The 21884-nt window shown below is 37.0% G+C and overlaps 2 protein-coding genes across 4 annotated transcripts in view; both read right to left on the bottom strand.

Moving 5' to 3' along the window:
• FHL5 (four and a half LIM domains 5) overlaps positions 1-14135 on the bottom strand; it is a 36641-nt gene extending 22506 nt beyond the window's left edge. The window contains exon 1 of the mRNA XM_004372406.1: positions 13990-14135. The gene's annotated coding sequence lies outside the window, so the exon portion shown is untranslated. The remainder of the gene's footprint in view (positions 1-13989) is intronic.
• A 4539-nt stretch (positions 14136-18674) lies between these two features.
• UFL1 (UFM1 specific ligase 1) overlaps positions 18675-21884 on the bottom strand; it is a 34099-nt gene continuing 30889 nt past the window's right edge. Inside the window, exons 18-19 of one of the 3 annotated variants that reach the window (XM_004372405.2) lie at positions 21350-21530; positions 18675-20717 (exon numbers count right to left, since the gene is read on the bottom strand). In XM_004372405.2, coding sequence (XP_004372462.1) covers positions 20499-20717; positions 21350-21530 — 400 coding nt within the window. In that variant the 3' untranslated portion in view covers positions 18675-20498. Of the gene's footprint in view, positions 20718-21349; positions 21531-21884 lie in introns of those variants that run through there. The other 2 variants (XM_023727563.1, XM_023727564.1) reach the window with 2 other exon arrangements.

Genomic DNA, 21884 nt, shown 5'->3' with positions numbered 1-21884 from the left:
GTCTCATTAGTTCATGCATACTGTCTATCTTCCTCACGGGCGGTGCAGAGTATTGCTGTCTCATTAGTTCATGCATACTGTCTATCTTCCTCACGCCACATTTTGTAACAGTTGTTTTGTTTTGTGTGTCTCTCTCTTACTCTATTGTTAGCTCCTCAAGCTCAAGGATGTTTCTTAATTCATCTGTGTATCTCAGGTCCTAGCATAGCAGGACTTCAGTAAATGCTTCATATCTGAATAAAAAAATGCATAAAACTTCTTGTTCTCTAAGAACTAGGATTCTATTAAGAGAATAAAAGATAAAGGCTCAAGTATAAAAGAATAAAGAAATCACATGCTATGTGTTCACTTGAGTAGTGAATTAATTCATTATAGCTATTATACGTGTGGCAAATACGTCAAATGACTAAGAATAAAAGTTAGGGGACAGAGGGTAAGGTCCTAAGGGCCTGTTCGTGGTAGAGAGAGTGCTTTCATTTTCCCTGCCCGGTCAGCTGAAGAAGACCACTTGAGTACCCCTGAATACCAACTGAAGACAATATCAAACAGCAGATATAGATGGTTAAGCTTTTGACATATTAAAGGTTTTTTTTCCCTAAACTAAGAACACCGATCAGCTTCCACTCAACAATGTTTGAACTGTTTGATAAGACACTTCAATTCTCAGTTGGAAACTTAAACCGGCCTTTCTGATTCTGTGTGCACAACCTTTAGAGATGTGTCATGTCGTTAGCAAGATTGCAAGGTTATTGTCCTCTGGGACCTACGATGTGAGATGAAGCACTGTTGGTGTGATGAGTGGCTGAATTTATCAAATTTAGGGGAGTTAAATGAGATATGAAGTCCCTGGGTAGTGCAAACGATTAATGAGCTCAGCTGCTAACTGAAAGGTTAGAGGTTGTAGTCAACCTGGATGCACCTCAGAAAGAAGGCCTGGAGATCTACTTCTGAAACATCAGCCATTGAAAACCCTATGGAGCACAGTTCTACTCTGTCACACATGAGGTTGCCTTGAGTCGGAATTGAATTGATGACAACTGGTTAAATGAGATACATGAAAAAAATAAATCCTCCAATGCTTGTGTAAACTAAGCCATATGGGACATATATATATTCTACAGCAGAAAAATACAAATTTTGCATATCTTAAAAATATGAAGGAATTAGCATAACCAGTCAAGAGGTTCTACCCTAAGGCTTCTTTTTCCATTTCCTCCCCTGGTACTAAGGGTGGGGTTGAGCAGACTTGTGTGTACTTACCTGTTTTTTGCTTGTTACCAAAGATGTAACATACTGAGAAGAGTATTGAGTTAGAAATCAGAAACTGCAGATTATTGCCTGGTTGCTTTATCACTAGCATGTAACTTGTTCAATGTTATGGAAGCCATTTAACCTTTCTGATCCTTAGGTTCCTTTGCTATTAAATGAGAACAATATTCACTGCTTATGATCTCACTCAAGAATGAAGTGAGATGCAAGAAGGGACAAGTCACGGATGAATCTGTTTGAATGTATTTGACTTGATGGTAAATGTCCAATTGCAACTGTAGTCCCCATTTTAAAGAAGGAAGTTATTTTCTTTCCCCTCAACCACTATTTTTTTAAAACTCAACAAACATTTTTAAAAATAAGTAAAGACATAACTCCAGGCCATCAATCAAAAATAACCTAAAACAAGCATCATAGAATTGTGGTGGAATGTTTGATATTAGTCTCTAGGGACATATTCACAAGCCTAGTTTGTTGGAAGCTGAATGTCTTGTGTGGAGAGGTCAAATACGAATTCTCCTGAGAGCTGATGAACTCCACTTCCCATGAAATAAACCAGCTGACTATAGCTTTCCATCTGGTTAATTTGTTCTGTGGATACTAATAAAACAAAACAAAAAAAGTGACTCATATGATTTTCTTGGAGGGATTACATTCACAATCATGTAATTATGGCAACTATTATTGGAATAAAGGTAAAATGTAGTTCATGGTAATGTGTAAGTAAAATCATATTTCATCAAACATTTTATTCTCTTAAAAAAATTCAACTTAAAAAATACTTAGATTTTATGTCACACTTGATATGTCTTCACTGGGGTATAAGAAAATCTTTAAGACATGAAGAGTACTGCCTTTTAACATGAAACTGGGTTATCCAGATCCTTGTCTCCCCAAATCCCAACTTTCTGCTTGTAAACCCCTCATCAGGCTTGCCTCTACAATTAGATTCCTAACGAGCTAGAGAAATACAGCATATGAATTATATCTCCTATCTGTGATCACTTCTGTAGGTATAAGTTGAGTCTGCTTTTCTATCCCCTGCATACTTGCTCTGTTATTCTTCTAAAAGGTGTTCTGGAAGCGCAAATCTAGTTCCTAAATTGCCTCAGGAGTCTCTTCAAAGGCTTGTTTGAGGGTTTGACTCAGTATCAGAGTTTGGTATAAAGAAATACTAAACTAAAAAAGAAGATTTATCTAAAACTATGTAGGACAAGGTCAGTGTATGGTAGGGACAAGGTAAGTGTTTTCTTTTATATGAACGCCCCTCCCCCCACATGTCAACCAACTTTCCTAGAGATGGAGTCTACAAGGACACCAAAGGCATAATGCAAGTCAGAATCATTCTCCCCTGCTCCCCTTTGCCCTCTGTCTTAGTAACCTAGTGCTGCTGTAACACAAATACCACAAGCGGGTGGTTATAAATTTATTTTCTCACAGTTCTGGAGGCTAAAAGTCCAAATCAGGGTGTTTACCATGTTGCTTCCTTCCTTGTTGGTGGTGCTGGGTTCCTTGGCTTTCTTTGGCTTGTAGACAGTCCTCACATGACGTTTGTCTCGCCCCTGTGTGTATACCTCTGTGTCTGCTCTGGTCCTTTTATAACTCAGAAGTGAGTAGGCTTAGGATCCACTCTATACTGGCATGATCTCATTAACATAAAAAAACCCTATTTCCAAACAGGATTGCATCCACAGGTACAAGGACCAGAAATTCAATACATATTTTGAGAAGACACTCTTCAATCTATAAAATCTTCCTTCACAAATTCAACAAGTACCCTATGAAATGTCTCAAGAGAAGTAATTGTGCCACAATTTTTGGACTTCCTTTCCCTTGGAAGATTGCCTTTCCCATCATGCTCTTCAACTACTATCAGTATCTGAAGCTGTTTTCTCAGCAGTGGGAAAGGGACTCCACTGATCCATTCACTTACACGTTTCTTCTGGCTTTCCCTTGCATCTAATAACAAATGTAATCTGTCTAGCAAGAAGCATGATCTGCAGTTGTAGAAACAGTCTACTGAGGAAGCACTGAGCCTGTAACCTGGGCCACATCGGTAATATGTTCAAATCAGCTGAATAACCACCACAGGGCCAGGCATTTGGGTACACAGGATTACATGAAAAATTTGCCATGACCTGGGAACATGATTCATCAGAGAGGAAATACAGTGTTTTTTGTATCTTTTTTTTCTTTTAATTCCATTTTTGAGTTGAATATCATGTGCTATAAAGAGATTGTGAATCGGTTACTATAAAACCGAGATGGCTATTTTATTTTCCTGGATGTTTTAAAATAAACTATAATTTCCTTCAATAATGAGTCATGAGAAATAAAATCAATCCCTACTCGGTTAAGTCACCGTAAAAGACTGACAAGTATATTCCATTTAAACAGCGACTTGAGAGCAGGTTAGGTTAATAACCTTGAGTCCAGGAATTTACAGGAGGCGGTGTAGTGGTTAAGAGTTCAGCTGCTAACCAAAAGGTCGGCAGTTTGAATCCACCAGGTGCTCCTTGGAAACCCTATGGGGGTAGTTCTACTCTGCCCTACAGGGTCGCTATGAGTCGGAATTGACTCAACGGCAACGGGTTTGTTTGTTTTGGTTTTTTATACTGAGTGCTCCAATCACCACAACCCTCTTGATGCGTCTTAGCCCTATATAATCTCAATAAACTAAAAGTCAAGCTCCTCATAATATAGGAAAATCAAACAAAAATTGCCTTGTATGATTTTCTTTCTAACAAATATGTTTTTAAATATAAGAAGTGAACCATTTCCGTTCTAGTCATACACGGACAGTATTGGAAACTGTCCAATAAAATGAAGAGTCTACCTTATTTGGAATGTGATCAGTATAAAAATGATAGATTAGGTTAAATATTCTTTATCTAATAAATCCTACAAAGCATTTTTTTAAATCCATCATTTACCTAAATGACAACTCCAGTTAAACAAGTTAGTAAGAACTTTCAGCCATTCAACGAACAGCAATAAATAAGATTAAACGATCAATCACATAATTCTTTCCTGAGAATACAGCAAGTCTAACCATATAATATATTGGCTTTAATATATCCTGGCATTATTGTGTATTATTGATTCTGGTGGTTTATGATCATCTTCAAATTCATAAAACATGATGATGAAAGAAGAGCTCATTCTGGGCCTTCTAAAATAGGAAGAGCCCATCAACATGTCCTATTTCTCCTCTAGTTTTAAAGCTGCAGACTTTGTTTTTAATTCTAAGGTTTATGACAACCCATTTATAAGTCATATTATTATATGTTTAATGAAACATAATTTTCATATTCTACCTTGTATTATAAACATTATGGGGCTTGTTGTATCTCTTATAATCCAAATATAAGCTCATTGAAAGCAACCTTTGTGTCTTACTCATTTCTACACTCTGACTGGGGCAAAGCAGTGCACAGCACATACTAAGTATCTTTAAAAATGTCTTGGATAAAATTGATAATTTTTAGAGGGTGCTACTTTACTGAAATTGTCAAGGATTTCATTTAACTTGGATCCACAATCAACGCCCATGGAAGCATCAATCAAGAACTCAAATGACGCATTGCACTGGCAAATCTGCTGCAAAAGACTTTTTTAAAGTGTTCAAAAGCAAAGATGTCACTTTGAGGACTAAAGTGCGCCTGTCCCAAGTCATGGTATTTTCAATCGCCTATATGCATGCGAAAGCTGTACAATGAATAAGGAAGACCGAAGAAGAATTGATGCCCTTGAGTTATGGTGTTGGTGAAGAATATTGAATATACCATGGATTGCCAGAAGAATGAACAAGCCTGTCTTGGAAGAAATACAGTCAGAGTGCTCCTTGGAAGTGAGGATGGCGAGACTTTGTCTCATGAACTTTGGACATGTTATCAGGGGGTCCAGTCCCTGGAGAAGGACATCATGCTTGGTGAGGTAGAAGGTCAGCAAAAAAGAGGCACACCCTCAATGAGATGTATTAACACAGTGGCTGCAACAATGGGCTCAAACATAGCAACAATTGTGAGAATGGCACAGGACTGGGCAGTGTTTCTTCTGTTGTACACGGGGTCACTATGAGTCAGAACTGACTCCATGGCACCTAACAACGACAACACTTTATTGAAATTGACAATGACTCAAAGCCAAGAAAATTGGCTATAGCATCTCCAGTCTTGAAATTTTTTGTTGGAGGCATCATTGTGATTCATTAGTGACTATGGAGGCATCATTATGATTCCCTAGTGACTAGAACAAGTGAGCCCTGGTCGCACAGTGGTTAAGCACTTGGCTACTAACTGAAAGGCTGGCGGCGGTTGGAACCCACTAGCTGCTCCGCAGGAGAAGGATGTGATTTTCTGCTTTTGTAAAGATTACGGTGTTGGAAACTCTATGGGGGCAGTTCTGCTCTGTTCTATAGGGTGACTATGAGTCAGAATTGACTCCACAGCAATTGGTAGTAACTAGTATCACTCTAAGTAAGGTGTGGTGAGCATTTGGTAAACCTAGTGGAAGGATACAAGTGTCCTCTCCCTTTGCATGTCTACTAGCATTTTTGCTAATGGGTGTAGATGTGGGGTAGGAATTTGTTGTCTCAGGACCTTTTTATTCTGTTTTCAAAAACAGTGGTCACTGCAGCCTTTAGAATCCCACTGAACATGCAGGGGGCCGGGTAGGATAGTGCTAGATCTCTGTTATGGGGAGTTCTCCCTGGCCCTTAAGAGACCTGGGGAGACCCCAGGCATTTCTGTGAAGCCCAGTAGGCCACCACTAAGGGCCGGTCATAGGCATATGTGCCCCTTGTAATCTGCATGAAATTTCCAATCTACTTACAAATTCTTAATTCTCAATTGCCATTTTCATGATTTTTTGGGACAGGTCACAGTAACACTTTATAAAAACACTCCATTATTAGCATCCCATTAGGCATTCTTGGTAAATCTAAATACATACATGGCAAAAAACATGACATGTATATTCTGCTTTGTATGGAAGAATACTGGAAGTTATATCCATAGCTGGTGCTTTAGAGCAAATGAGATAATACATATCAAAATATCCTAAAAACTATTATGAGTTATGCAAATGTAAATATTGTTGAGGAGAAAAGTACAGGAAATAAAGTGATGTTAGATAGAAATGACAAAATGTTAATATATATAATTTGTTATCCTAATAGTGATGTATCATTTAGTCTTGATCAAACCCAATTTGACTTTCCATCAATTGATACCTAACTTAAAAATATCTATAGTTACTCTTGAAGAAACCACAAGAAAGAGGGTAGGTAGTGGGAATTACTAACAGCATTTAAGACCTTTCCTAATTTGACATCTGCCTTCTGTATCTTTTGAGTTTTGTACCAAACGCATGAGTTACCTATTCCAAAAATTAAATGAAATCTTAACACAAATTAAAAAAAACAAAACAAAACTAAAGTTATTTTGCTTGAATTCTTTGTTCTTGATCATGGTACACAAGAACCAGAAGAGATAGGTGAGTGTCTTAGTCATCAAGTTCTGCCATAACAGAAATACCACAAGTGGATGGTTTTAATGAAGAGAAGTTTATTTCCTCACAGTCGAAGTAGGCTAAAATTTCAGGGTGTCAGCTCCAGGGGAAGGCTTTTTCTCTCTGTCAGCCTTCTCATCAATGTTCCCCCAGACTAGGAGCTTCTCGACGCAGGGACCCGTGTCCAAAGGACGCGCTCTGCTCCCGGCACTGCTTTCTTGATGGTATGAGGTCCCCCTGTCTCGCTGCTCACTTCTCTCTTTTATATCTCAAGAGATTGCCTCAGGACACAATCCAGTCTTGTAGATCAGGTGCTCCCTTACTAACACAACTGCCACCCATACTCCCTCATTAATATCATAGAGACAGGTTTACAACATACAGGAAAATCACACAGTACCAGGAATCATGGCCTAGCCAAATTGATACTCACATTTTTTGGGGGACATAATGCAAACCATGGCAGTGAGTAACAACTCATTTTATAGATATGGAAACTAAGTTCCAGTAGGGTATTCATACAGCTAGTATTTTTTCCAGAAAAATTAGGAAAAATGGAATATATCATCCAAATAAAAATCTGCAAATATTTAACAGAAAATACCCACATTGCTAATCCAAATGAATTTTGATAAGCTTCTTTGAAGACTAGATTACAAATTTATAATTTAGGAGTAGTGTTAGAAATGTAGGAGATTTTCTTTAAGATGTGTCAAAACTGGATGCCAATTTAATGACTCATTTAAAAACAGTCTTAAATGTACCACCATTTTGGTCATTTTGCACAATTTGTTTTTTAGCTCTATGACCTAGTTTTCTCAAAAAGAAAGAACTTTCATTTTCTAGTAAATTAGAAAGAAACACAACCTGTCTTTTCTGTAATAGCGTACTAAAAAAAAAAACTAAATTTCTGCCATTAGAACGAAGAGGAGGAGAGGCAGAAGACAGAAGGATGAGAAGGAGGAGGGTAAGAGCAGAAGAGGAGAAAATGTAGCAAAACTCAGGAAAAGAATGTCCACGGATAAAGCCTCTTAGTGTCACAATCATTTTTATATTTTTCCTTCCCTATAAAAGCACACTTCTCATCCAAGCTCATTTCCACAGAACCACCAAGTCTAGGAGCTGGAAGGAATTTTTGAAGTTGCCTAGTTTATTCCCCTCATCCAGCAAATGAGAAAAACTCAGAAAGGCAAATGGACTTTTACAAACGGATAGAGCAGTTAGTGAAAAACTAACCAGAATTCAGATTTTCAGGCTCCTAATAGAAAACATTCTTTTTTTTAAATTTTTTTAATAATACTTAAGTAGGGGAAAAGTTGTACAAAGTGACAGTTTGGGTTACTGCGGTGATTTTTCAAAACTGTGAGAAAAAAAGATGAAAACCCCTTTCTTATTTGCATCCCACACTCCAGATTTTAATTGCTGACCAGGTAACATCTTCATCTGTATAAACTGAGGGGGCTGGTCCATCCCTGCAGCCAAGCTGCCACAAGCTGTACAACAAGAAACAATTATCTGCAGGAAGAAGTACACATCTTCTCCACATTTAAGGAAACTCATTTCTGTTTGTTTTTGTTTATTATACTTATTATTGGATTACTGTGGTGTCTGGGAAGAAACGTCCCAAAACCACATTTGGCTTTATTCTGGATCCTTGCCGAAAAAACGAGGTAGGTTTGTGTGTGCATGTGTGTGATGTGTGCAAGCATGTGTATGTGAATATTTGTGAGTATATGTGGTGTGTGTGTTGGTGTTGGGGGGGTGGATATTGATGTTAACTGGTTTTTCTAGTATTTATGATTCAGGCCCGTAGCAAAATAATCTTCCTCCTATTGGAATGGGATTTAAAAAGATAGGAGGCAGAGCCATATCCTGGACTGTGATGATAACACTAATCAATAACTTAAAGGTACTCTTTTGACAAGTAAGCTTAAAAATTTGTTAGTGGAGGCGGGTGACCATTTGGTATTTAAAGCTAGCTTTAATTTAATTTTTATCTATTCTCAGTCTCAGAGACTTAGGCAAAGTTGGTTCTCAGCATCCATCAAAGGAAAGTGATTGTAGCCAAGGTACTCACAGCTTTCACTCAGCAATTGCAGGTTTACAGGCTCTGGAAACACGATGTGTTGATCTCCGTGTGTTTATGCTAATTCTGTGTATAAAGTAGGGGGAAAAAAATCTGTTAACATTCCCTTGGAAACCAAACATTCACAGTATTAGTTGATAAATACTGGTTAAGATTTGGTGTTATTTTAATTTTTACCTCAAACATTTCTCAATGTGTGAATTCTTAGGGAATTCCAACATGTCTCACAATAAAAGCAGAGGCCTTTCCTGTCTTGTCAGGACTTGTCCCTGGCATCTAAAACAGAGCCTAGGACACATATGTGTTGCATGAATGCAGGAAGAAAGAAGTCAGATATCTGGTCATAGAATATAAAGGTTTAGAGCTAAGCAGAAGGGTAAGCCACCTCCCTCCGCTTTTATAAATAAGGAGACTGACCTGGAGTAGCTAAATAACTTGTCTTGGATTCACACTGCTTTCTTTGACTTTCATAATCCAAGCTCTTTAGCACAGCATTTAAGACCTTTCAAAATTTGGTGTCTGCCCCTGTCTGGCTCTTTCATTTTTTAACCCAATAATATCAAGCAGTTCTCTGAACGCACTGTATTTCTGTTCTGTAGGTTTACAATGAGTCCCTGAGTGACAACTCTGCCAGCCACGGTGCTGGCAGTGAAGGTAAGACCAGATCTCCACCCATGAAAAGCTTACATGCTGGTATGGGAGAAAGACACACAAATGATTTCTTTTATCATTCTTCTACCAGATTAGGAGATACCCTTATGGCTCTCAGTACTTCATCATACACAATACACTTTATCCCTAGTCTGTCTTTTCTGCTCAACTGTAAGCTTCAGGCAGGGCAGATACTGTGTTCGCCATCAGATTTCTGGTGTCTAGCATACTAACAGCACATGCTGAGCACTCAGTAAATATTTGTGGCTGGAAGGGAGGGGAGGAAGGAGACAGACTGTGCATAAATGCTTGAAGGTATGCACGGTGCCCTGGGAATTTTAGGAAATTTCTAAATTGTGAGGGCCTTGACATGTAATAATAACCAGCACTTAAATAGCACTCTGTGCTGGTATTTTAAATATATCAACTCATTTATCCCTTACGTCAAACCTAAGGAAAAGGTACGCCATTATCTTCATTTGATAGACAAGGAAAATGTGACAGATAGAGGGTAAGTGACTTCTCTAAGTTCACAAATGTAGTGAACGGCAGAACTGTGATTTGAACTTCACCCAGTTTGGTACGAGAAAACATATTCCAAATCTTTGCTCTTCAAAGTGTGTTTCCTGGAAGAGTAATATTAACGTCACTTAGGAACTTCTTAGAAATGCAAAAATTCAGGCACCAACCCAAACCCACAGAATCAGAATCTGCATTTTAACAAAACCGCTCGAGGTGGTTCCCGTGCACCTTGAAGTCTGAGGAGCTCTGCTGTAGTTTACAGTAATGCCTCTCTTTAACCCTGAGAAAGAGTTGAGCTTTATCCTAAGGCCATGAGGAGTCAGGACAAAGGTTTGAAGTAAGAAATTGGCAGAACCAAGCTTGGTTTTAGACCAATCACTCTCTCAGTCAGGAGAGTGTAGTGGGAAAGGGCAATCGTGGAGGCAGGGAGAGCAATTAAAGGGCTACTGTTAACCAAGTGAAAGAAGATGGCGGCCTGAAATAGGGTGGTGGCAGTGACAAAGGAGGGAAGTAGGTGAATTTTAGAGGTGTTTAGTAGGTAGTGTTGATAGAACTTGGAGATTCTTTGAGTACATAAATTGAGAGAGAGGAGGAGTCAGTTTATCTCCAGTTTCTGGCTTGAGCAACCGGTTGGACTGTGGTATCATTTACCGTACAAGGGTATACTTGGAGGAGTGAAGTGGGGAGTAGGATAGGGAAATGATGAGTTTATTTTTAGATTACCATGATGAGGTTTGAGGAGACTGTGGGGCGCCCAAGTAAAGCTGTTTAGCCATGGCCAAAGAGATAGGACAAGGCAACGATATAAATTGGTGGGACAGTTTGAAAGGGGGTCCATGGAAAATTCTATGTCAAAATTCTTAACTGCCTTGCCCACCCTTAAATTGTATTCACTGGGATCCGAGCCTGTTTTGAGCAATCCTGTGTTCAACAGGCAATTGGACAGATAGGTCTACAGCTCAGAAGAGATCTTAACATAGAGATAAAAACTTTCAATTTGTAAGCACATTGAATAGATGAGCATTAAAGCAATGAAATTGTCCAAATGGCAGGTGTAGTGAGAAGAGAGTCTAGGACAGAGGGGAGAAGAAGAAGGAACCACAAAGCAGACTGAGAAAAATGGTCTTAGCGACAGGAGGAAAACCAGGAATTTTGTGTCATGGGAGCCCAGAGAAAAGAGTGTTTCAAGGTCAAGAAAGTAGAGAATAGTATAAAATGTTTTTGGACAACAAGTAGATAAAGAATTTGAAGTGTCTGCTGAATTTAGCAATACATTAATGACTGGAAACCTGTTTGACCGCTTGGGGAAAAGTGATGAGGACTAAAGCCAGACTGCAGTGGGTTGAGGAGTAAGTAGGGGTCAAGGAACTGGAGATTCTGAAAAAAGTGCAGAGTACTTTGTGAAGAAGTTGACGTATGAAGGTGAGGAAGGAGGATAAGTGGAGGAACTCAGTGATGATGGGAGAGTGTTTTCAAGACAAAGGAGGACTTTGAGCACGTTTGAATGCTGATGGAAGGAGTTAGTAAAGAAAAAAAGATTGCAGGTGTAGAAGGGAATATGGTCTCTGATGTGGAGGGTATGAAATAATGGGCACTAGTTTATATCTTTCCTTTTATGTTCGACTCTACCAGCAGGTGGGTAAGGGAGGATTCTGGAGGATGGCCAGAGAAACAGAATGATCCCTTAGCAGTCATCTGCTCCTCATTCTAGGGTCTTTGGAGGTTTCTTTTTCCTATCGCTCTTTTAGTCTAAGCCCTGCTTTCCACAGGAGGAATTATTCTGCCCCTTGAATCTTCCACTTTGGTTTCTCTGACACGCTGCCCTGAATAAGTATTACCATAAATTAACTAAGCTCCTGCTGTGAAAACTAATCCTTAAGCTTCATTTTTGGCTCAAAGTCTTCTCTTAACCTTACCTGTCCTCAGATGAGGAAATTTAGATAGATCAGCATACTTACATTCCAAGCCTTTTAACCACTTGAACCCACTGGCCTCTGGTAAGTCTGAGGCTGAGGGCTACAGCTTCATGGAGAACAGTGGTTCACATTTGGAACCTCAGGGAATATTCATGGTTGGATTTCAGGTGTTCATGAACACTAGCAATGTCATTTAAAAATGTATTTACATTCAAGTTTTTTTTTTTTCTAAGACGGTCCATTGTTTCTATCAGATTCTTAAGAGGATCTGTGTGCCCAGAGTGGTCTGATGTGAAGAAAAATGTTCAAGCTCATCATTTTGGAAGGATTTAGGTGCTTTACCAGGATATCAGAAGGTAACCAAGAAAAATGATGACAATAAGGAAAAAGACAATTAAAAGAACATGGAAATGCAAGCTTGCTTAACTGACATCTGACTCAGAACTTCTTATGTGAACTCAAGTATTTGGTTTTCATTTCCAAGGAGATTATGTTCCCTAGATTGGAAACATGGAAATCAGTCAAAGCTTCTCTAAACTGTTCTAGATAAACATTTATTTTCAATATAATAGTAGCTCGTTACCAGGCTTGCCTAACCCAAAAACCCCTCACTGTGTTTGAGCCCTGGTGGCACAGTGGTTAAGAGCTACAGCTGCTAACCAAAAGGTTGGCAGTTAGAATTCACCAGCTGCTCCTTGGAAACCCTGTGGGGCAGTTCTACTCTGTCCAATAGAGTCACTATGAGTCGGAATCCACACGATGATGGCAAAGGGTAGGTTTGCTTAAGGAACCCAAATTAATCCAACTTTTCTCAAAATGTTGTTGGCAAGTATAATAAAAATAAGAGGTAAACTTATCAGTGAGGTGATGTTACATTAAAACTCAAATCTGCTACTCTTGTTTCAGTAGAACAGTCCCAGAACTGGCAACTAATGATAAAATGTGGGAATAAACAGAACAAGCGTAGAAAACAGACATCAAAGTTTACCTTCCCCATCAAGCAATTTTGATTATGGTTTTAGACGTATATCATAACCAATATGTTAAGAAATATCTTGTATGATACATGTTTGTAATACTTGTGTTAAATTTTAATCCATATCCTTTGCTAATAGAAAGTGCTAGAATTTGTACACAACAGTATTGTGAATGTGAAATGATGGCTAAAATGACTTAAGAATTTTCTTACAAGATTTTTCTAGACAAGAATTACACATTTTATTAATGGTTCTTTTAGTTCCCACATTTCTGAAGTACAAATTGACAGCTGAGGAGCTGCATTTGGTTTTCAAATGGATGACAGACACCAAAGAGGGTGTGACTAAGAGAGAAAGCATAAACACATATGGGGTGCCTGCTTTTGCTTAAATAAAGCTATCTCATTTTCAAAGAGTAACACTTTAGATTGATGTAGTATATTACATAACTGTGTGGGCTGGACACAGTGGCATTTCAATTTGATCTTAGGAAACCTAAGATTATGAATTATCTTTATGCCTGCTTCTAGAAAGTAGGCAGATTTTTCTTGAAAATAGCAGGAAGCGCATTAACTCCTTTCCCCTAAAATCTATAAATGAGTTCAAAATACGCCACAGGAATATAAATCCAATCATAAAATACCTCAGTGATAATGTTATTCATTCAAATAAATTAAGCCAAATAAAATTCCAGATCATCCCTCCTCACTTTTTAAGACAATGAAGCCTATGTCTTGTGTATTAAGACCATTTCGGGAGCTTGAGAGGCAGCTTTAGAGAGTTATCTGGTGACTACATGGCCTCCACATCCATATTATCAAAATGAGAAATCTGAAAAGCTCAGTGTATCAAATTCAATAACCGTTGACTCAAAAGTCTTTTATAGAGTTTCTAGGGTAGGATAGAAACTTCGAGATTTACTTTCACTTGCCAAGTAAAATTTTTCTCTTAAGCAGTCATTAGAAAGTTTATAAAACCCTTTCTCATAGTTAAAAAAATATTAAAGAAGTCAAAATACCGCATAAATGAAACACAAAAGAAACATCAGAAAACTCACTTTTTCTCAAAGCTGCTTCTTCCTGTGGTTTAAACAGTATGAAAGAAGGCAAATATATGATGAGATAGTCTTTCCTCTAGCACATACGTCTGTCAACGCCAAAAGGGACAGAATGGGCCACGAGAGCTATCTGAGATCCCTCCCAAGTTGAATTTGTTGGAGAAAATAGGAGGGTTAGTGCATTTCCTCCACGTCCTGTGACGTGCAAATAGCCGACTCCTACTAGGTTGGAAAAGCACTCCTTGTCAATTTTTACTTAAAATTATGAGTAACAATTCTCTGCAGGACATCCTGAAAGGGAAATTCTTCCAGGATTAGTATTTGAAATATCTGGATAAGCTCCAAAAAGCTTAAAACGCTCAGTGTGCATGTATACACTCACACACACACTTAAGAAATTTCTATTGACTACGCTAAATTAAGGACATTTTTTTTTTTTTTAAATCCCTAAAAGGACAATGTATTTTCTGTTTCCTTGATTTATCTAATTTTTGGTTTACGTTTTCTGGTGGCTATTAAGAACTTTCTGTTTAGGTTAGAGATGACTGAACTGCAGAGCTTTTCTATTGAAGTGTCTGGAAAAAGAGGAGCTCTCACCTGCAGAATTCTTGGTAGCTTGAGAGATGAGCCCAGGGCTGTGGTCTGTATGGCTGCTTTCTTGAGAAATTTGGGAACTTTAAGCCTTGTGTGGATTTAAACAGAATAACTCCAGGGTAGCTACCTGCTTCCTGGACCTGCAGTGTGGACCTAGCATTCCCTGCTTCTGCACATTTCCCTACGAGCTGGCAACAATTGTTATGTCACGTCCCTGGCAGTATGACTTCATTTACATATAGACTCATCTGGTCTTTTGAATCTTCAATTCAAAACATGGAAAGTGGCTAGAGATTTCAAGAGTTGGATCTGAAGAAATGTTTGGGTATTCAACTAATCCAGAACCAGAATTCTCAGTTAGTCACGTTGATCCATAAAGCAAGTAAGGGACATTTACTCTTAGAATCACCATTTGTGACCATTTCTTCAGTTTGGTAAATGGGGTGAAGGAAGAAACATTCTGCCTTAATTCCAGTTATTCCAAGACTAAACTTAAGCTGTTCTTGTTTTAAGTGCTAAAGGAATTGTATTTGCTATTTTCGGAGGTCAAACTCAGATATATACAATCGAAGAACCTGAGCTAGGGAAATGCAGTGCCAATCAACTCCATGCTTTATTATGCACTTGATTTTGGTGATTAAGGTGTTATGAAGATGAAAACATGGTGATTAGCAGTAACAAATTCTGATTCAGTGAAAGCAGTGAAAGGACACAAGTACATTCAGTTGGTAGTAGATTTTAATCCTCACGATACTTTTCCTTTACTTCTCCCTTTGTTCACCTCACTCTTCCCTGCAGCTTCATTCTCTGTTGAGTATGCTTCTCTGTACCCTCTATGGGTTTCCTTAGCAAAACAATTAACAATTATATACTCTGACTCCTAAACCTGTATTCTCAACTAATACCACTCTCTAAGGTTCTAGACCTGTATCCAGTTGTCTACTGGACATTTCTATCTAAAGGCCACTAGGTATCTTAAACTCAACAGCCCCAAATAAACCTCATCATCCTCTCACTGTTTAAACCTGTTAGTCTGCTGTATTCCCTAACTCAGGGTATGGCACAATTATCCAACCAAAACCAAGTCATTTTAGACTCCTCCCTTTCCTCAGTTATTCTCCATCATCCGCATTACTGTCACACACTTCTCTTAGTTCTACTTTGTTAAATGATAACCCTCAAATTTGACTTCATCCCTGCCTTCCAGTCTTCACATGTTTCACTTGACAGTCATAGTTTCTTGGACATTGAACAACTGGCATCTTCCTTAGTGTGGTCCCCTTCTACCCTTCCTCTATGTCACTATAGAACAATATTTGTTTAAAAACACCGATTTTGTCAAATTATAAAATTCATTCTTCTTACAGAAAATCTGGAAAAAGAATTAAAAAACATATAAAGAAAATTTAAAATGATTTGTGATTCAAGAGACAGGCACAGCCCAAATCTTAGTATACTTTAGAATTTTATGTTGGCACGTAATCTATACATGAAAATGTCCATATGTGTTTAAATATAGTTATATATTTATATAATGTTTGATCAGAAAACCAAGACCACGTTGTATATAGTTCTATATCCTGCTTCTCTCACTTAATGTACTGAGTAATTTTCCATCACAATATTACTTTTAAAAGTGTCTATGAATAATGACTGCAATATAATGAAATGTACAATGGAATAGTCCTCCCCCCTTCCATTTAATTGCTTTCTTCAACACCAAAAATTATATTAAGCATTTATAATGCATGAATCACAAGGACTTTCTAGGTGGGAAATAAGGAGAAAAATCTAAAACACTCACTTAAAGTTCAGTTGCATTTATTAGGTACTATTTAAACAAGCATGTATTCTGTATTAATCATATGTCATGTCTTCAAATAATTATCCAAACGTGATGTCTGTTTAACAGGATAAAGGTTACATTTTGGATGAGTAAAGACAGGCTCATGAGGAAAACAATTTGACAAGGTGTTTTTACTTCTTTACATTGAATACCGAGAAATATCAAAGAAAACCTTGACTTTACAGGGGAGCATATCCAATTTTTATTTGGGACCTTTGTCTTTGCTTGACTAGTCTGCTTATGTACAACCAAACACCTCATGGGATTTGATCTCTTGATTTGGGGGTTCAGGATCATAGTTTCATGGGGGCATCCCAGTTAATTGGCCTAATAACGTGTTTGGTGCTTCTGTTCTACCTCCTAGTTCCTTCTGTCTTAAAAGCTTGCAAGCAGCCATCCAAGACATGACAATTGGACTCTATTCACCTGGAGCAATAGAGGAAGAAGGAGTCAGGAATAGGAGGAGGATATGGAATGTGCGGCTAATTGCCTCCATGAACATCTGCCTCCTTTGGCATGAGAGCAGAAGAACTGGGTGGTACTCAGCTATCATTACTGAACATTTTGATCAAAGATTCTATAGAAGAATTCTGATCAAAAGGGAGAAAATGCAGAATAGAATTTCAAATTCTCATGGACTCCTGACTTTCTGGAGCCATGGAAGCTGGATGAACTCCTGAAACTATCGCTCTGAGAAAATCTTTAAACCTTAAGCCAAAAATACCCCCTGAAGTCTTCTTAAAACCAAACAATACTCTAGTTTAACTAGTAAAAAAGTTCTGCTTTGAGCATTATGCTCTTTTAAGAATATCTATATAGGGTTGCTATGAGTCAGAACTGACAGAATGGCAGCACGTTTGGTTTTTTGGTTTTACATGGGATCAAAGTGACAACAGCAACTTGATAGAACTTTAGGAGGCAGTGAGTTTATGTTAATGGAGGAAGAACAACTCATCAAGGGGGGTGAGAATGGTCACACAACTCAAAGAATGTAATCAGTGTCACTGAATTGTACATGTAGAAACAGCTGAATTTGTGTATGGTTTGCTGTGTATATTCTCAACAACAAAATAAAAAAGTATTAAGACTTATTCTGAATCTTGTTTCTTTCTCCTTTAGTACCCTCTGCTTACTTCTACTAAAACACTGCACTGAACTGTAATTGCTGATTCTTGCCATCTCCTTGAAAGCACAGCATATTTTTAAAATTTACATTTGTGTACCTAGTACTTAGCTGTTAAGCAGCTCCAGAAAACCATGGAAACGAAGATTTACATTCTCCACGTCTTCCCTTTCTTCCATCACACCATCAACATAATCCTTTCCTTCCTGCTCCTCAAAACAAACGCTCAAGTTTTACTAATAATCACTGAAGAGAAGTAGAAAATTAGGACAAGCCCCATAAAACAAACAATAAAATACAACATTGGGAACTTAAAATTCAGTATGTGCTTAAAGTAGTTATCCTTTTTTGTGATCTAAGTGAAATAAAAACAGTTTATGAAAGACTGGATTTCCTTCTTACAGGGTTTTTAAGTCTCTAGACTACTTATTCTTTCGTTTCCTTACTGTGGCCTTCAAGCTGGAGCAACTCCTTTGTCTCAGTAGCCCATTAAAGTGCTCCCAAATTTCAGTGTCTCTTTTCCCTTAACTACACTGGGAAAGGCTTCACTGGTCTTAGTCAAAAAGCAAATCTTCCACATACACACATCAATACACACGTTAATTTCTGATGGGAAGATTACCATTTGGCCTTGGGTTAAACAGCCTTTCTGAAGAAAGAATGAACTATTCCTTCTCAATCTACACGCAACACTATTCTCCAGCTCACTGCTGCACTTTGACCTCGTCCTTGGTGCTTTCTGGTCCAACTAAAAAGCACATTCTCTAAAAAGTTCAAGATGGCTCTATATTTGGATTAAGCAATTCTACATTTATTGTTTTAATTTAGCACTATGGTCTTCTCAAAATATATTGTGATTTTGATAATATATGCCACTCTTTACTGGATTTTTCTGAATGGTCAGAAGTGGTTTTTTCATTCTTTCAAAACAAAAGCTCTAAAAATATACATGCAAATGAATACCTGAGCATGTTATTCAAATATCTCTACTGTAAATGTAATAGTAGGAAGTAACATTACATTTGCTGAAATCTAGCTAGTTGAGCCATGATTTACTAAGGTGAAACAGATCATGAATAGCAAACTTACAGGGAATTAAAGATATGCGATCGATGTAACTCATTAGAAAAATAAAATAAAATCCTTTAATAATTTTCAGAGTGAGAATTCAGAATATAAATACACATTACACGTAGTTTGCACATTAATTAATCTTTGTATTACATAAAATAATGGAAGCCTTAAAGTAGCATAAAATAGAAAGAACAGGCAATTTTATTTTAAACATTCTTAACTCTGCCCACTAAGATCATAATAAATATTTAACAACTTTTATTTTATTAATGAAATTAGATCTTTACATATATGATCAGTATATAATTTTATTTACAAAACCAACAATAAAAACTGTTCTTTACTGTGGAAAAATAAGAACAATTTTGATAAACAAAAAAATTTTAATGCTAACAAATTAAGACAGAATGATTTTATTTGCTTCATCACCTCTTCTATTTTACTTAGTATAATCGAGAACAGTGACTTCCCAGTAATATTTTATACAACATGGGTTACTTTGGTATCTGCTGAAACATTATAAATAATAAGGTTCTTAAAGAAAGGCTGAATAAAAAAATTAGGTTGGGTGTTCAATATTTTGGAAGCTGAATGAACAAAACTAATTGGAGTTTGTGATCACAGAGGATTTGCCATTTTTCTTCCTTTGGCCACATGAAAATGTACAAGTTGAAAATAACCCATGGAAAAACATTTCTTAATTTAATGTTATAGTCCTATTAATAATAATGCTTAGTCAGCAATTATATTATTTTTTCGGTCAGAATACTTTGTTTAGAGTGGACAGAAGTAGATTCAAACATTTTAAAATAACGAGTTTTAAATGGCATATAAGGAATTATGCAAAATAGTATTTTTTAATATTTGAGATTTATTTTACCATTATATTCAAAATAACTAAGTTCTTCTTTTGATAAATAATAAATTGGTGCTAAAAGATCGTTAGGTTTCAAATAACTAAGGAACTATTTTTAATTTAACTAAAAATCTTTAGAAAATAAGAATGTTTAGTTTTTATAAACATTTACATTTTTGGAAAAAGAGGTTCCAATGATGTAAATACATTGATAAATCCCCTTATCACTGGAAGAAACAATTTACATTTGTTACACTGGTATTTATAACTATTGAGATAAAAAGTAAAATTTAGAAATGCAAACTGGGTCAATTAAAGAAAAATCTTATTTCAGTGTTAAAATGTGACTTATATCTAGTGCTGAGTAAATTTCATTTTCTTCTCTCACTCTCCTTAACAGCTTGTTTCAGAATACAGTATAGCAAGCATGGGCTTCGCTGGTGTTCTTTTGCACCTGTAAGGGCATCCCTGACCTCCCAAACCACATAAATGTTTTCTCCTGTGTGGGAGATGGGAACCCTCTACTGCTAGCATAAAGGGCAAGGACTTCGTAATAAAATAAAAGTACTTTACAACTTTCTGTATTTTAGATTAAAGCACTCTCTATTAATTTCAAAATAAACTATATGATTTACTTTCATTTCTAACACGAAGGATGTTTCTTTTTTTTTTTTTTTAAACAACCACATTTTAAGCTTCTGCCTTGTGTGTATAATATAAGAATGTCACTGGAAACCTAGTAACAGAACAAATGAGTCCTTTCCCAGAGATGAAAGGTAGCAGAAATTTTATTCTTAATTCAACATCTGGAAAGAAAATAAACCCGAATTGTATAATTTTTAATATTATAATGTTGAAAAAAATTTCCATTTTCAAAATTCCATACTTTTAACTGAATTGTGCGTGTAGGAGGGGTTTTATGGGGGTAGGGAGTGGTGAACTGAATTTTTTTGTAACCACCCACCTTTAACTTTGGGGAAGAATGCTTACTATATAACAAAAGTAAATTAAGCTCATTACTCCTCTGTTACCGAAGATTTTCTGGATTTGAGAACAAGGTCTTTAATGGACGAAGAAAGTTCCTGAAGCTCTTTACGAGTGGTATTGGTGATATCTTCTTGTTCTTTGCCTAGTTCGTCACTCAAGGGATCATCTCCCTGCCCAGTCTTCTTATTTTGACTGACCAACTGCTTTACAACCAAACCTTGATACTTTACCAAAAGAGTATGCTGATCCTGTGAGAAGAAAAAAGAGATGAAAAGTTAACAAATATGACTTCATTTTCTGAAGAAAAGATTATTAAAGCAGGTTTTGTTCAATGAATACACATAGGAGGTCTTCATCTTTACAAAATGCTGGTCATGTAAACAGCCATTCCGGCAAGGTCCCCGCTCTCAAGGAGTATACAGGTTAGAGGACATAAAACATGAATACAGATCAATTTAATATAAGTTGACTTAGCTAGGTTCTATCAACAAAAATAATCAAAGTGATATGGACATTCAAGGAAGTCAAATTACTTTCAGGTGAAGGGGGTTTTCAGAATAATTTGTGCAGGACAAACCTTTTGAGCTGTTCTTTGAAGGATAGGTTAAACTCGAATAAGCTGATAAGATGAAATGGAAGATTTGACACTGTTTTTTACAACGCTTAATTTCCAAATTCAGAATATTCTTTATTGTGTATCTTACAGGATCCTGAAAGATTCTTGAGCTATTTAAAATCAATATTCCTGAGGTTTTAAAATCAATCCCCTAATTCACTGCTGGCATTCTTGGAGACTACTCACAATGATTCACATCTAACCACACAAAATATTCAGCATCTAAAAGCTTTAAAAGTTTCAAGTGTACTGATTATGCAATACCTCTGGAATTTTACTGTTAAGAAAAGCGATGATCTGTGGAACGCATCTTCCAGGTGCATGGAGCATGCTGTGAGTTAAGAACTGAAATAACAGGACTGACGTGAGGTGCAGTATAAGAGCAGGGTCTTCCGTGACTTTTAGCTGTTCTGCCAGTGCTTGCCGATGTTGGAAGAGTATCTGTCTAAACAAAAATAGATTCACAGAAATGCAACATCATAATTAACAAGTTCTCAACAATTTCAATTCTTTCCTCTGTATTCTTTAGTTTGTTTACTGTATTATCTACTTCCATAAACACTGTAAGAGACATTCTAAATATAGGACACATAACCCAAAACTTCATGGACAGACTAGCATGCTAGAAAATAATGGACAAAGTTGTACAGCAATGATACTAAATGTATGCTTTGTGTTTTGAGCTGCTGGGGCTTAAATAGATCTGCAGATTTAGATAATGTTTCCTACAACAAGGAAAGCCCCAAGGCAAATGAAAAGTTCCTGTACTTGATCAACTCTGGGATTAAGGAATTCTGGT

Source organism: Trichechus manatus, unplaced genomic scaffold (assembly GCF_000243295.1).
Source record: "Trichechus manatus latirostris isolate Lorelei unplaced genomic scaffold, TriManLat1.0 scaffold00017, whole genome shotgun sequence".
Lineage (NCBI taxonomy): Eukaryota > Metazoa > Chordata > Mammalia > Sirenia > Trichechidae > Trichechus > Trichechus manatus.
Note: the sequence above shows the minus strand (reverse complement) of the source record. Positions and strands in the feature narration are given on the sequence as shown.